General features: G+C 44.0%; 1 protein-coding gene across 2 annotated transcripts in view; it reads right to left on the bottom strand.

The window, feature by feature from the left end:
- The window catches only part of LOC109643316 (polypeptide N-acetylgalactosaminyltransferase 18-like), an 82,804-nt gene that overhangs the window by 20,825 nt on the left and 44,691 nt on the right, over positions 1–17,288 (bottom strand). For both annotated transcript variants that reach the window (XM_069528520.1, XM_069528521.1), the window contains exons 4-7: positions 12,856–13,042; positions 5,589–5,786; positions 4,208–4,322; positions 4–189 (exon numbers count right to left, since the gene is read on the bottom strand). In XM_069528520.1, coding sequence (XP_069384621.1) covers positions 4–189; positions 4,208–4,322; positions 5,589–5,786; positions 12,856–13,042 — 686 coding nt within the window. The remainder of the gene's footprint in view (positions 1–3; positions 190–4,207; positions 4,323–5,588; positions 5,787–12,855; positions 13,043–17,288) is intronic.

The following is a 17,288-nucleotide window of genomic DNA, read 5'->3' as shown; positions in this document are numbered from 1 at the left end:
CACCTGCAGTGGAACGTTCCAGGCCATGTAGACGTGACTCTTGTGTTGGTCCATCCACACCTCCGCCACCCTCAGAGCGTTACGACGCACGTGCACCGTCAGGTTCTCTGTGTAGGGCTTGTGGGCGCGCTCAATGTGCGCGATCCTCGAGCAGGGCAGGACCTCCACGCTGCCGCCACACTGCCACACCTTCATCACGCACACACACACACACACACACACACATTAGTGGCTGCAGTACAATGCCAGTTAATCCTGTGTCCTTTAAATTGGGGATTAAATCTTAACTGAGGCTTCTTGATAGAATAAGAGGGAATCACCACAGGTACCTGATTCCTTTTCAGCGCCTCCATACTGGAAACCGTCACATATGTTTTTTCAGGCCGAGCTTCCATAACACTTTTAAAAAGCTTTTCCATCTTTCCCCAGTTTTGTCAGGCACCTACATTTTTTAGCTTTCTTATATAAAGCTTCCGTTCCCAAGTCAAATGATTCCGCACACAGGTTTTCAGCACGACACCTCAAAAATACAAAGAAAGGAGAAATAATTGATTAAGTTAGTACCATCCAATGGGCGAAGGTCGATTTTAACCTTGTCGCCAGTTTAAAGAGCAGTCTTTACAAATAGTTTGCTATTTGAATCTTCCTCAGATAACGCAGCTTTTTCTTTCTGCCACTAACATGTTGCGTTTCCACGGTTTAAATTCTGCAGCGTTCTCGATGTGTGCGACAGGTTCAGTGTGCCGATAAAACAAGAGCTGGAGAAGCTGATTTGAAACGCCTATACTCTCTATTCCGGGCCTGCACCTTGTTTGTGTGTTTACACTTTAATCCTTCCTGCCAGTCGCCTTCCCCGCATCGTTCCACAGCGACGGGCCCCTGCAGAACAACGGTGGAGCGCTAGCATTGGCCCGGCGCCCAGGCAGGAGCACCAACTCCAGCCAAAACCTTGGATAATACATGCCTCCCTCAGAAATACCTCAGCGTTCTCCATAAAGGATTTACAACACGGGGTTATAGTAGAGGGAGCTTTTCTTCGAGTATAACAATCTTTGTCTGAGCGTGTGGGTGTGCAGAGCGAGATAGAGAGCGAGCCGAGAAAAAATGCGGACAGTGGAAGAAGGAAGACAAAGAGGAGAGATTTAGGAAGAAACATGGAGCAGGGAAGGTAAAGGGATAAAGGAGAATTGAGATAAAGTGGGAAGAACAGGGAGAAGATAAAGGAAGTGAAACACAGGGGGAGAGAAGAACGGCTTCTCTCAGTCTTCCTGACTCATCCTCTCTTTTCTTTAAATAAAAATCCGTCTCCCAGGAGACAAATCAGGGTCACGTTGGTCGTGTGGTCAACTGTAACCGAGCAGACATCATGGAACGTCACTGCAATTGTGAGAAGTTGCAGATGCTTGTGTGTGTGTGTGTGTGTGTGTGTGTCCATTTACATTCCTCATTATCGTCGCTCTAACGTGGAACAAATCTTCGCCTCTTTTAAAGTTTTAACGAGAAAAGAAACGCGCGGCGACAACAAATGAAGTTGTGAATTATGAATCGAGCCGGGGATGACCGGTACGAGACAATGAGCATTAAATATGCAGAATATCATTCTACATGAGGCGAGCTCTATCACAAGACGAGTGTGCAGGCCAGAGATATGCAGCACAGAAAAAAAAAAACATGGCTGATAACAAAAGGCGGCTGTGTTTGGTGTGACGGAAATAGAGAGAGAGAGAGAGAGAGAGAGAGACTGACTGTTTTCCGACTTAAACTTCACGCTGAACTCACATGAAGAACGAGGTAGAGGAAGAGCAGCGCCCTCGAGACATGTGCGGAACTGATGCTGTCAAAGAATCGCTGCTGATTTACATAATCATTGATCTGAAATAAAGGGTTTTACAGAGGAGACTGCAGGTGAGTGGAAATATTGACTTTTACTCATCGTGTGCTTCTAGTTAATGTGGCGAGAAATAAACCTGACAATGATCACGTGTTTATGGGACGATGTCTCAGGACTCGATCCTGCGGAGCGTCTGCAGCGATTAGAGTAAACGAATCACGTGATCTCCGCAGCAGAGTTCACACGTTACGTCTTTGTTGTCGTGCTTCGTCTGTTGCGTGTAAAACTTTTATTTTTACTTTTCAACCTTTCAAAAAGAAATCGCACAGGCTGATATTTAGAAAGAGGAAAACATCTCCAGCTGAAGGAGAACAACCCCTGATGTGCGAATTTCGAGCCCAACCGCGGCTCTGACGCTCCTCTCGGCTGAAACAGATTCATTTCAGTTCAGCGTTTGTCGTCCTGGCTGTGGGGGGGTGGGTGGGGGGTGGGGGGGGGGGGAGTGGGGGGGGGGGGGGGGAGTGGGGGGGGGGGAGTGGGGGGGCTGAAGTGCAACGTGAAGAAGTGGGTCAGAAAAACATCAGGGTCGCACGATCTCCTGCCGACCGGCTGTCTGCGGCCCGGCTGCTTTTGACTCTGCTGCGATAAAGTCAAAAGGTGTTCGAGCAATTTGTCTCTGCACTGGAAGCTGCAGTGGAAGCAAACAGCTGGATAATAGAGAGTAACTTCTCTGAATGCTGCAGAGCCACCACAGCAGCCAGGGGCTCAGGAGAAATCCATTATCGGCCTTGTAACGTTTGACTGTGGAGGTTAATTCGGGCGTCACGTGGAGAAAGTCAAGGCCGAGTCACGCACACACTCTTTTTTTACGAGTCAGAGAAAAGACACGTTTCTCCGCCACTGACCCGAAATGTGCAGAAACAACAGGACGATTTGAGCCTTCGGCAGATTCTGTGATTTATATTCATGACATCACATAATGTTTATGATTTGAGGTGAAAGCCATTTCAAAGAGAATATTTAGTGCACCATCATTCACAGTGTGAGTCTGAGCTGAGGCTCCTGCAGAGACGCTGGTCATTAACCCTTCACTGCAGACGGACACACACTCCCTCCACATGTCCCTCCTCCAAATGTGTCCTTCAATCCCCGAGCAACAGAGGTTCCAACAGATGGATCATTAATAATGATCTGCAGATACAGATCCTCTCTTGCTGGGGCGTCTGCGTCAAATACATAATGCGTGTTAAGTTTTCTGGACCAATCGATGGACCGGACGACAGCCTGCATGGTGAGTGACCAGAAACTCGATGTTCTTGAAGAGCACCTTCAAGTTCTTGCCTCCGTGGTAAAGATCCATCTGAGTTCAATGCAACATTCACTCTTCTGTCGTCTTTGGCTCTATGAACATCTCCCTCGTGTTTGTCTGCACTTTGTTGATTTTGGAAATGGTGAGACTAAAGGGATAAAGGGAAAAAGCTGGAGGCGGCCCCAGCTGTCAACACCTCACAACTGGAGTGAGAGATAATGACAGTGTGGCTGCATCGCAGAGGCCTCACAACAACAATAACCCATCAATCTCCTCTTTAAGCTGCGCCATCATCGATCGTTCACAGCTGTCCACTAAATCTGAGCCCGACGTGCTCGAGCCTGAGAGAATCGTGCATTCTTTAAGTTGTGATGAGTTCTGCACCCAGCGGCTCACGTCAGCATCAGCCAGACCCGGGCTCATCATCGAACCTGCGCGTCAGTAAATCACTCCGCGCTGAGCCCGAGTCAACACTTTCTCTCGGCTGTCTCCAGCGTCTGTCGAGTCTTGAAGCTGTTCCAGCGGTTGAGGCTGCAAATCTGTCCCGTGAGGACGGAGCTTCTGCAGAGACACCGGCCGTTTAATCACAGCTACATCTCCTTCTGGACATATTTTCATATTGTGTGTGTTTCTTTTATATATTTTTTTTTACTTTGTTGATCCATTTGTTATCTGTTTTTTCACTTTTAATCATTTACTTAAAGTTCCTGTCTTTATATTTCTCTACTTGATTATATCAAAACCTTTTTTTTTGGCTCAATATTGAAAGACATAATTGAAGAAATAGACCAAATAGTCATTATAACATAATAATTAAATGAACTTACAGTGTTGTCTGGTGTTTGTCACACATTAGTAATCTGCTCAGTCAGACTTCATGAGTAAAAAGTAAAGGTCATTCTTCTTCTCTGCTGCTATTCAGTTTATTTCAGTTTGAGCTTCACAGGACGCGCACCACACAGAGCACACGTGCATTTCCACAACATGAAGCAGTGCATGCTGGGGGGCAGGAATATGTGGAAATGTTTGCATGAGGTTGCTGCAGATAGTCTCTCACGCCAACTCACCCTGATGCCGAGCTCCACGTTTTCTCCGCCGTAAATTTCCATGCCTTCATCGAGCAGGCCGATCTCCTCAAAGTACTTCCTGTCCACCACGAAGCAGCCAATCAGAGCGGGGCTCCTAAAATAGCAGAGGGAAAATGTTTTGTATGGAACAAGATGCAAAGTATCTCGAGAGTTTAAATGCAAAACAATGTTCGAGACAAACACAAACACGAGCAGAGTTCTAACCCGCAATTAGCCCCACACTGCGGAACAAGGCCCTGAGACCTATTTTTCAAGTGTGCTGCACATTTGATGCTGTAAACATACGCATTAGACTTTCATGAAAGCCCTGCAGTGTGCATTATACTTACAAATGATCCTGCTGTCAAAATGCAGCCTCACACAACACAACACATCCAGGACATGTGGAGGAAATCCAGGGGAGAGAGCAAAGAGCTGCGCGTTTGGATGAATTTCTCTCTCAAACAGCAAGAAACAAAAACTATCAGCCACCGTCTCTACAGAATCTCTACAGAATCTCTACAGAATCTCTACAGCCTCCAGATGACTGCAGCTTCAAATCCCAGTTCACACCTCAAACATCACAGTTATGTATTTCTCACTGTTCAGGCTCAAAGGTGTCAGGATGTGTACAAAATAACTCAACAACACATGCACAGATTTTCATCACAATTGGTGTGAACATTGTGCGACACAGTATCTCCAGGTTATTCACTTTTAGAGCTGATCGGTCAAAGGTCAAGGTCAAAGAAACTGTGGTCCGAAAAACTACATTTCAAAGATATTTCCACGAATATATGAAAAACAACGAGAAGCTTTTAAAAGTCAGAACTTGACATTTTGCATTGTTCAGTTTTTGAAATATCTGTGGATCAAAAAGGACTAAAGACCAAAAGTACAGGACTCAATTTCTAAATAATCAAATTAATAAAAATGAGGCATAAACTGAGGCCGTGATAAACTCACTTAAATATGAAGATTTAACTTAGATAATAAATAAAATGAACAGTACATCAGAAGTGAGTCAGTCTTTTAACAGAAAGCCGTCGGGTCATTAGACGCTGACACCTCTCTGCGGGGGGGTAACGAGTGAACACATCCAGTGACTAATTACACTTGACAAAATAAGATTTAAGAGAAAGAAAAAATAATTGGGGCAATTCATCTTCCTCTGGTTCAGTATTGAGCAACGTTTGTACAAATCTGCATCATTGATTTTCTCTCCGTGAACCACAACAACCTCTTTCATCGGCGAGTTGACAAATTTTTTCTCTCGTTGCTCCGCAGCAAATACATGTGATGTAATATCGGAGAAAAACCTGTCTTTTTTATTTACTTTTATTTATTTTAATAAAACCCTCTCACTCCTCCCTGCGTTCACCTGATCGGGGCCGTGTGGTTGCGTTGCGTCCACCAGGACTTTGGCGGGTTGAGGTATCGACACCACAGCTCCCAGTCGAAGCCCTGAGCGGACAGCGGGTATTCCTCGATCTCGAAGGTGTCGTACTTGATGTTGTCGAATGAGGGAGAAACCACCCGGGTCCGGTCCTCCTTGATCCGCTGCAGGATGGGTTCAGCCCTGCAGGACGACAGAGAGGATGGGATGAGTTTGAATAATTATCATTATAACATACAAACAAAAATCTTAAACACAGAGACAACATGTGAACGTCACGGTCGTTTGGTTTTTGAAAAATCTCATTTGTAGCTTGAATTTAAAATTTCAATTTCAAACGAACATTTCTAAACGCATCACCACATATTTCTAAAAAATACGTATGAAGCTACAGAAACCTGGTCGTCCATCACCGTGAATGATTCTCACATCACTTCCTGTTGTTAAACCCTGTGAAAACTTTTAATCTAAATAATACAGCTTAAAGAAAATCTCAATAAACAACAGTCACCTTGTAGTGTGCAGTTTAAATTAGATGGTGGAAACTGTTCCTCACCACAACAATACTTATTTTTTAAAAATACTAAACTTGCCTTGTTCCTTAGCAACACATCTGTTCAACATCACTCTGACGAGCAACTGTCAATTAAAATCTACTGCTGGAGGAGACTGGTTTTCCTCATGTGATTTAAACTGTAGATTTATTGAGGTTCACATACATGACATTGATTACAGCAGAAGGAAAAATTACCCAGAGCACATCTGAACACGGATGGTGGTATGTTAATGTAACCATGGCAACTGTTTAGCAGTAGTAGTAGTTTTTGTTTTTGTAAACGTTCAAAGCAAAATGAGTGAAAAACAGCCCACAGCGTTCGGGCAGTGATATTCATACACGTCCATAATAAAACTATTCGTTTATTGTGTCTGTGGATCATCGTCACTGAAGTTACAGCCGCTCAGGTTGTTGATCCCACATGTTAGAAAACGTGCATCAGTGCGTTTTAGCTGTTTCTCATTTGTCCTGGACCTGGAGGCATTTTGAGTCTTTGTGGAAGCAGCATGTTTGAGTCGGGGTGAGTCGAACCCTGAGTCTGTCTGTTCTGTTTCCAGCAGCAGACACATGCATTAAGTGAAAGAGAAGAAAAGCTTGAGCACAGAAACACCGACCTGCAGGTGGAGAGATTAAACACTTGATTCTTCTCATCTCTTAAATTCAATCAAGCTGCACCAAACTGCTCCCTCGAATAAAAATCAATCCTCTAACCGGGAGTTATTATCTGGGAAATTAAACATGTTGATAAACATGATGAAAGAAAAAAACCCTGGATCCTGGATGTGTTCATCCGTCCCAGATTTTTTGCACAATCCTGCGAACAGACAGAAGAGATGAACACTGTTGTTCTGCTGGATGAGAGAAAATTACTTCAGGAAGTGAATCTGTTCGTTAGTTACGATGTTTTGTTTTACTCCACAGTGGCCGAAAGTCAATTAACTTTAATGCAACAATAACTTTTACAACCTCTGATGTAACAGTCGGTTGAGATTAAATTCCTTCATCTAAACCAGAAGCAAAAAGAAGTGATGAAAGGAGGACGAGAAATGAGGATTTAATCCTCAACCCTGACTGGATTAACAAAGTCAATCCAGCAGTGAGGAAGGAGCTGAATCAGTGACTGACAGAATCAGAGTGAGGGTCCTGGACAGATCTCGGCCTTGTAAACTATTCCCAGGGTTTTAAATTGAACAGGAAGGGAAGTAAAGGAGGTAAAGGAACGAGATCCTGGATTACAAACTGAACCCAGTCCTTCCTCAGGGTCAAGATCCAGTGGACGTTTCTGTAATAAGAATAATCCCACGTGTGGTCGATGAAGCTCATAAAAAAAAAAGCGCAGGAAACAACTACTTATCCGCTTCAACCTGCAGCTGCTGGTCTGGAGAGAGAAAAATAACATCCAGCAGCCTCGTGGGACAAAACGCCGACGGCTGCCGTTTAAATGCAAACTACCCGCGACTGACTCAACGCAAACGAGGAACCTTGCCTCACAACCCATTCGTGTTTTATTAGTTCAGCCCTGCGGAGGTGCACGATAATAAAACCTGAGCATCAGAGAGCAGGAGGGACTCTTTTATTCTGCACACTGATTGTTCGTTAGCCGATAAACCTCGTCTCACTTTCCTCTCTTCTTCACACGCATTAACATTGGAACTCGTAAAAACACACAGGAAGCCTCCGAATCTAGTTAGTGGAGGAGAAAAATCAGGTAGGAAACCAATTAGTGAGCTTTCCACATCAAAGCAGGCTGCGTCAGCCGAGGTGAAGTTTTCTCACACTTCATATCGACCTAGAATAAAGTTGTTTTTTTCCCCTCGCAGCTGAATACTAAGACGTTTCGGGGGAAAGATATTCGATTAGACCGAGGACGAAGTCAACGCACTGAAAGTGGACGACCATCAAAGTTTGACTTCCTGTCTGTGTCACAGTCACCATCAATCAACACGAGCAGACGCCACAAAAACATTTGTCATTTATCATTTAGTCAATAGAACTTATTTTTCTAAGTCACATCAAAGTTACACTGACTTTAAATCTTAATTTAAAACACATTAAAACTTTAACCCGATAAATTGCGTCATCGTAACCTCATGAAACACAAGAGTCGACTCTTTCACTTTCTGGTAATGAGATGATTCCAGGTGTTTGAGTGTTTTATCGAGCGACAGATGTCGACGATGAAACGAGCGGAGATACTCAGTGCCGTTTAAAGTTTGATGCTCGTCTATTTGAGGTGTTACGGTAAGGGTGCTCAGCGTGCAGGAAGAACAACACCTGCACCGTAACACCTCAAATAGACGAGGCTCAGATTTGCGTTTTGGCTTTTCTAGTTGTGTTGTTGTGCCCCCCCCCCCCTTGTGCATACATGTAATTACTTTGTCTTTTGATGTTCTTCGTGTACATGTGGATGATGACTGGTCCGGCACATGCACAGGAGCTGAGGAGGATTATTGTGATTATACAGTCAGAGAATCACTGTAACATAAAACGGTCTATAATTGCTTGTGTTTCAAAATAGCCGGCGTTGCAGATAAGTGCGATGCACAATTATGCAGATTTAGAAGTCGGTGCGTCGTTGGAAATTATACAGCGATTTCTCTACGTGGAACAGAATATATACATGTTCACATGTATAATGTGCGACAGGGTGGGCGGGATTCAGAGCACAGGAAGGAGCGAGAGGGATTAAGAGGAAGGTGTTTGTGCAGGAAGACAAAGGAAAAGGGGAGAAGAAAAGAACGAGAGAAGGGGATTGAGAGGTATGTGGGTTATCCACTGCTTTTGATTAGAGGGTGTGAAATCAAGTATGTGACAGAGGGAGCTAATCACGGCACTTATCACCTGATAGAAAAAAGAAACTCCGATTGAAATGTGAGCAGTTAAAGAGAAAGTGGACAAAATATATAACGTTAACCTCCAGCTGAGTTCTTCTCTATCGGCAAATGATTCCATTAGTCATAGATGAACGCCGCCTCTGTGGCAATATGTGGGAGGTGTGAGTGAGAGAGAGAGAGAGTAGAGAGTGGGTGGAGGAGTAGAGGGGTGAAGAACCTTGTAAATGTTTCGCGTTTATTCTGGAACACAGCAGCAACAAATGTTATTCTGGATTCCAGCCCAGGCGTCATAATGAAGGATTTCATCGTTACTGCAGGACGGGAAGACGCACGGCTTCGTTTATGTAGTTGAGTGAAAAGCCAAACTTTTATTTGAGGATAGAAGACACACAAGAAATCCACGTGGAAGACACGGAACAGACACACAACAGACACGCAGGAGACACGCAGGAGACACGCTCACTGTGTGATAAACAGATGCACATGAGAAGACGGATGCGTGGTGTGTGTGTGTGTGCGTGATATTTTGCAGCCTGTCAAAATGATTAACTGATAAACATCCCTGCTGTTGTATCCGAGAGTTCCGGCAGCAGACCTTGAGGAGATGAAGTGCCCACAGCTCAAACACACTGACATTGAAGTTTTCTTTAAAAAGACAACAGCACTTGATTTCTGTCAGAGAAGTTAATGGGGTGCGGAGGATAACGTGTTAGGAGCCGCAGCTGCTTCATCGCTGTGATGGATTAAACAAGCCCGGCTTTTCTAATGAGGTCAGTAATTAAGCACTACTCCCATTACTTACACTATTTAATGGGTTCATTAGGAAATATTTCCGCTGCGTGTCAACATGCTTGACTTGACGGAACGCAAAGTTGGTGTTAGTTCCATTTCTTTAAAGGTTAGAGGTGAGAGTCATTTCAAATAAATGGAAATGTTCCTCATTAGAATGTAAATGAATGCAACAGATTGCACAAACAGGATCATCTAAACATAAAGTGCCGGCATTGAAAACAGAGGAGACCCTGAATCTCCACATGTTTCCGTCAGACAGAGACGTTTCTCCATATCTATCATTTCGCTGTGACTTTTACTTATGATCTAAAATCCAATCAATTCATTTTGAAACCAAGTTAATCTAAATAAAAGATAAACACGGGTCATGTGTCGCTTTCCCACATTTTGGGAAATGCGGTTGTGCGCAGCCGTGCTACACTTACACCACAACCGTCCTCCAGTACGAGGAGTTCTACCTACAATCTGTCATTTGTGCTGTTATTTATAAATCAGCTCATCGACAGGTATATCTATCTTTAGGTACAGAGGTCGTCCTGAGTGCGTCTCCTTCAAAATACAAGTCCCCCTCCTCTGTCTGTTGTGTTCACTCCTTTGTCGCCTCTAAAAAGCTCGAAACATCTCATGACTTTAATTTGCGACGAATCAGTCGGCTCTTTCTGCCAGAAACTCCCGGAGCTCTGCAGCGTCTCTGAAGATCTCATCACAGATTTGCCTGCCACCTCCGATCAAACAAGAATCTGGGTCTTTCCTTTAAGACGGTTCGTCTGCAGATCCGACTGCAGGCGACTGTGGAGCAGAGGGAGTCCCCGATGCCTCAGCGTCATCTGCCGGCGTCTTTTAGTTCGTTAGACAATGCAGATATTTACGAGGTTCTGATTATGTTAAAACTTCTAGAGCCACAGCAAGAGGCAGGGACAGGAGTCAGGTCACAGGTGTGTGAAGGTGAAGTGAACCAGGAGTAACAGGACGAGTCGTGTGCAGGAGGTCGATAATGCACAAACAGGACGTTACATGTTTTCACTGAAGACACCATGTGTCAGAATCTAACTCTGACTCCAGGCCCTGAATCATCTTCAGTCTCTCTCTCCTTCATCACGGAGCAGTTTGAAATACGGAAAACATCAAGGACAAGGTTTTTCCTGTGATGATCCTGCGGAGTCATAAAAAACACTTTATTCAAGACTCAAAAATCAAAAACCACACCAGGCTTCTTCTTGTAGATAAATTAAAAAGTCTCTTCAAACTCTTCGAACCATAAAACTATTGTTCGGTCGACCTTCATCTGTCCTTTTACTGTGGAGGAGTTCTGTGTTGTCAAGCTGCCTCATCGACACTGCAGTTAAACCCAGTTCAGACCTGTTATCAACGTCCATCCTGAGATTAACACGTTCACTCCAGGTATTAAAATGCATCTCAGATGTCACTTCCTTCCTGTTCGTCCGAATAATAACGTAGAATCAAGTCATGTGTGTCTGCGAAGAGCAATTTACAACAAGCGTCCCACACCAATGTGGTGTAACCGATCTGATCTCAGGAGGGATTTGGGTGCGTTCGTGTACTGTGTACTGTGTACTGTGTACTGTGTACTGTGTACTGTACTGAGCTCTTCTGTATTCTGTGTGGTTCGGAGAAGTAGCATCCTCACGTTCTTCATTCGTGAAGCTGCTTCACATCTCTCATCTGCAGCAACTCAGATGAAAAGCTTCTAATTCTCGCATGTTCTGGAAAAGTCCCGATGTCTCCGCCAACACCTGGACACAGGTTGTCTCACAGTCAAAGAGAATGAACCAGAGGTTTAATTAGGTTTTTTTCTGGACCACAACAACCTCCACTCCTCGACTCAACATCCCCAACACCTCCGCTTCTCTTTGATATGAACACAGCCTGAATATAAATCACTTGTTTGCCAGCTGCTCTCACAACCGACTCACTCACTGACCCACAATACTAATAAACATGTCGCGGCTGAGGTTTGCACCTGTCTGGTTACAGCGACACCGTTCCTCAACAGTACGAGAAACGAGGGAGGAAAAACAGAATAATCCCATCATGCACCAGTTTATAAATAGATTGTTTCTTGTCATTCAAAGTTCTTTTCTGCCGCTTTGCCTGAGAAACTGTTTTATCAAGGAAATTGAATCCGCCAGCTTTGAAGGCTGAAATTCTGCATTTCATTCTTCACTCACTTCTCTTCTCTCGCTTCATTGTCGCAGCACCAGGACAGAAAGTCAGAGTTGGATACAGCTACAAAGGACAGAGAATAATTAATGTGAAATTCTCCTGCAGCCGTCCGCAGCTTTCACTGGACTCCTAATTGAGTCGTAGATCCTCTCTATTTGCCCAAATTACATTTTGGTGTCTGGTTTAATCACATCTGTACTGATTGCAGGTGAGAAAATCAGACTCTCCCTGGATTAATACTCAGATCCAGAGTCTAATGAACAAAGAAACAAAGTCCACAGAAAAGCACTCAACACTTCGTCTGTCAGAGCTTCACAGGGTTGCATGGAGGAGACCCTGTTTTCAATCTGTCTCCTAAAAATAGAGCCGTGATGTGAGAACAACTTAAATGTTCGAAACACTAAAGCTGCTTTCAGACCTGAACACAAATGTTCTGGAGGGAATGTGTGTGAGGACGGAAACATCAGCGTCCGCTGCACCGGACTTTATCTGGAACCTTTTCTGCAGCCTCCTGGTAAAATGTCTGCGTGACTCAACGTGGCAGCAGGAACATTTCCAGAAAATCCACATGATGACGTGTCTGGAAGAACACAAATATCTCAAACACATAGACGACTCCAAATGCTTCCAGTACTGTTGTTAAATAAACATAACAGCTGAGTCAGATTCTCTCGTGCAGCAAACATATGTCATGTCCCGCCCCCTGCTGCTCAACAGGCTCCACCCCCCGCCTGAATGTTCCCCGCATGTTCCTGTTGTCTTGAACGCCTCCGACCCAAACAATCTCCCGCTCCTTCTTATTATTCTGCGAATGTTCCGCTCCTGTATAGATCAGGGAAGACCTCACTGGCTCATTTGGAATTGAGAACACAAAGTGTGTGCTCACCATCCGATGTTGAACTCCACGTGTGCGTCGAACAAAGCGACCACGGGGGCGGAGGCGGCTCTCCAGCCTCGGACTCTGGACCGGATGAGTCCCTCCTGCTTGTCGTGGTGGACCACCTTGATGAAATCTGGGCCGTGCTGCGTGTTGGTCTCGTCAACAAAGCTCTGCAGGTGCTCTTTCAGCTCCACTGGGGAGAGAGTGCACACACCCACACACACACACACCCACCCACACACACACACGCACACACACACACACACACACACACACACACACACACACACACACACACACACACACACACACACACACACACACACACACGTTAGAGCAAACTCAGTGAAGCTTGTTGAGTATTGATCTTATCAACAAAACGCCACAGCAACTCCCTCGTCGCACTGGACAGAGGAAAGCAGTGTGTGACTGTGTGTGTGTGTGTGTGTGTGTGTGTGTGTGTGTGTGTGTGTGTGTGTGTGTGACTGTGTGTGTGTGTGACTGTGTGTGTGTGTGTGTGTGTGTGTGTGTGTGTGACTGTGTGTGTGTGTGTGTGTGTGTGTGTGTGTGTGTGTGTGTGACTGTGTGTGTGTGTGTGTGTGTGTGTGTGTGTGTGTGTGCCAGAAGTCTGACTCCGTCTTTGACTCTGGCTTAAAACACTTTACCAACACATTTCAGTGAGTGTGGATAGAATAACACATATTTTCGTTTCATGGAGCCCCATCAGAGCCGAGGACACACAATCAAATGTACATAAGCTCATAATAAATGCACAGACACGCTGAATTTACATAAATCCAAATACCATGACCAGGTGGAGGAGGAGGAGGAGGAGGAGGAGGAGGAGGAGGAGGAGGGCCCTGAGTTAAAGTGCTGAGCAGCAGCTGTGGTGGAGGATTATTTTGCAGAAAGGAAAGTAAAAGTTTACCTAAAGTCAATTTTGCTCCCAAATTGGAAAAAAAGAGGAAACATGACGTGTTTCAAACTTTGTGGTGAGAGTTTGTTTCTGGTTTCAACACGACAGAGCCTCCACAAATCTAAATGGTCCCAGTGGAAGAACTTGACTCGTCTGCACTTTATCTCACACCTCTGGGATGAACTGGAACTCTGACAGCCGACTCGTCCTTATCAGCCAACAGCAGAGCTCCACCTGACGCTCCTGAGGTTGAATCTCTGCAGCCGGATGCTAAAGCCTTTTGAAAAGCTTTTTTTTAAGATGACTGAGCCACTGCAGAGGATTTGAAATGAGGTGTTTAATTATCAAGTGTAATTAGTTTGAATCCGGTTACATGGGTGCACTCCTTCACATCAGTGCATCATAAAGCATCACATCAGTCCGACAGATATAATCTGTGCTTCTCTATAAACAGAGATGATTGAATTATTTGTTGCGGAAAAAAATATTTCTGCAAATGGAAGAAGACTTGGAAAAAGATAAATCTGAAAGCCTGTGTGATGAATGCTTTTCTCATAAAGGAGAGAAATGAGGGTTTTTCAGTTTACCTGTTATACGCTGGGTTATTGTGAATGTAAAAGTTCTGCAAAGTTACAAAGCACAAAGTCAGGGATCTTTGAAAACTGAAGCTCCTCAATCACCCCGTCATACTTTTGCATTAGCATAATAGCGGCTAGTCCCTAATAAACCCAGGTACAGTGGAAGCGGAGGCCGACATTTCAAACACGAGCTGGAAGTGGCCAGAATCTTAACTACCGATGTGGAGCCGCATCAGCTGAGGGGAAGCGGATGAAGTCTCATCGGGATTTTTTTGTTCAGAAAATATGTTTCCTTGAATAATTGAACATGTTTACAGGAAAGTAGAAGCGCAGACAGAGAGCTCATACGTCCACCGAGGCTAATGTCCTATCTCCTGTCAAAGCAGGGTTTCCATTTCAGTATCTGAATCATGGCAGCAGCAACATTTGAATTTGTCCGGCCACAGTTTCACAACGAACCAAACGTTTATGAAACGTGTGTGGCATCAATGCAGCTCTCTCTCTCTCTCTCACACAGGAGAACTTTTCTTTCACTCTTTAGTTTGTGTGCTACGCTGTTGTACATGACGTTTCCTGACCCGTGCATCATCCCTCGAGTTTCGTGATAATCCGTCACCCAGTTTTTACGCGATCCTGACAAATAACACACCATCAAAATGAAAACCTGCTTGGTGAAGGTAAAAGTTCATTTGGGATATGAACACCTACATTTTTTGACTTTGAAGCAGAATTAAGGTATTTTCCGTGAGAGACTACACAGAGAGAAAGGTTCGTTCTGTTGCTCTCTGCAGAAATGTTTCAGCCAGATACAATAGTTAATGAGATTTCAAAGACTTGGAACGAGCGGCTCATCATCTGAATTACTGACTCGCCAGCATCGCCAGCTCTGCAGTTCATAAACACAGTGAAATGATGAGACAAAGGAAAGCACACGTTCCCAGATCAGCTTGGAGATCTGAAGGTGATTATAAAAATGGTACCGTGGACAATCATGGTGCACAGATACGTTGTGTCTTTGTGTTTTTAGTGTCACTCCGGTTTTTCTTCATGGATGATTTCATATAAGCTTTGCACACATTCAGGAAGACAAAAGGAAAACACACACACACACACACAGACGGCCCACAATGGAACAGCGAACATCATTTCCTTATTGTTGTGTGTTGTGTTATGTGTAATCCTGCCCACAGGCTACAGCTACGTCCTCTTCTCTATTCATTATAACCATCAGCCTGGATTATGTATTCCCTCTGTTTTCCTCTAATGAGCCGGTTTGTTGCTGACCTGGAAGAGTGATGGGCTCATTTCAAACTGGAACGAGGAGTGAAACTCTCCTGCTTGTGTTTCATGAGAGATTCTTTACATTAAAAACATAAACAGCGACCAGGGTCACTTATTAAACCATTTTTAAATTCAACAGATAAGGAAACAAACCTGAATTATTCTCTGAGGGAAAACATAAAGGTTTAGTTTAGTTTACTATTCGTCTGAGGACAGTTGTTTAATTTCTTCTGTGTCTCTGGATGAGTCGTTCTAAAGTCTAATAAAATAAGTTCCTCTGAGCTACGGGCTTCGATAAAACAGATCTTTAACATGTTACAGACATATTTAAGACATGTGGAGATTTACCGGGCACTGAATCAGAAATTTTGGATCAAATGTTTTCTTGTAAAACTCACAACTTAATAATAATCCTGCAAATTCACAAACAAACAAACAAACAAAATGGCGATAAAAACATCAGGTCATTAAATCAAGCGCACCTCCAGTTACCTAATTAACGTCCAGACGTCCGGGTCGCACCGTGAAACATGTTGTTACCCTCACGCAGCTGCGTCTGAACAACAGGAGCCCTGCGTTCCATCAGTCCATTAACAACAGGGACGTGATGCGAGCGACCGGCTGTGTCCGACCACTAAAGATGGAAGATTCTCAGCGGAAAGTAGATTGATGCATTTTCACATTCTGCAGAAGTCAAATGGATTTTTAATATCTGTGAACAGCCACACGCAGATCCACAGGGGGCCTGTTTATCATGTAAGGCTGCGACTGATTATTTTCAAATTAATGAGTTAAGTCGTTAGGACACTTTGTCTGTGCACCACTGACGTCATCTCAGAGTGAGTTCTCATATTTCTGTCTGGACCGTGTCCTCTGAGAAGCCACATGCACGTAACTGGAAAAAACACTATGAAAATGATAATCACACAATAAATAGGTTCATTAAAAATATCTGTGATATCAAATTATAGTGTAAATAATGAGGTTTACGCAGCTCAGTGATCTTTAATCTGCTCTTTGTGGAGTTTTATGGATTAAACCTGTGATGTCTCATTTAATCTCAGAAATCGTCCAACACAGAATAAACATAAGGAGTCCCGGAGAGGATTAAAGGTTTAATTAAGATTTAGGAGCAACTCTGAGAAAAGAAGGGGAAACTTTTACTTCAGTGCGGAGGTGTGGTCGACCCCGCTAGTATGACACATTCTTTTAATTGCTGTAATTGACTGATCGCCTGAACATTAATTTATTTATCAGCATATTAATTCAGCTGCAGAGTTCGGGTTGAGATAATTAAGAACGATCGAGGTGATAACATTTAAATAACAAAGACACAAACGACACAGAAGACGTCAACAGAGTGGATGAGACAAAAAAATAATATCACAACAAACTAGAAATCCACAGAATCAAAGAATGAAGTCTCTATTAGAACATCGTGGTCGTCGCAGCCTGTTTACCACACAGAGCATGAACTACGTGTCTCGTCAGACTGTTTACATTTCATCTGGTCAGATTTGGTTCTCACATTGTATGAAGTGGTTCATTTGGTTGCCATGGTAAGATAATTACGGTATTATACTCCCAGCATCAGCACCTCGGGGCGCAGAACGCCACACTAGTTCAGATGAACGTCCTCGTCGTGAAGACTTCTTCCTCTGTTG

This window comes from Paralichthys olivaceus, chromosome 7 (assembly GCF_024713975.1).
Source record: "Paralichthys olivaceus isolate ysfri-2021 chromosome 7, ASM2471397v2, whole genome shotgun sequence".
NCBI classification, from domain to species: Eukaryota; Metazoa; Chordata; class Actinopteri; order Pleuronectiformes; family Paralichthyidae; genus Paralichthys; species Paralichthys olivaceus.
Note: the sequence above shows the minus strand (reverse complement) of the source record. Positions and strands in the feature narration are given on the sequence as shown.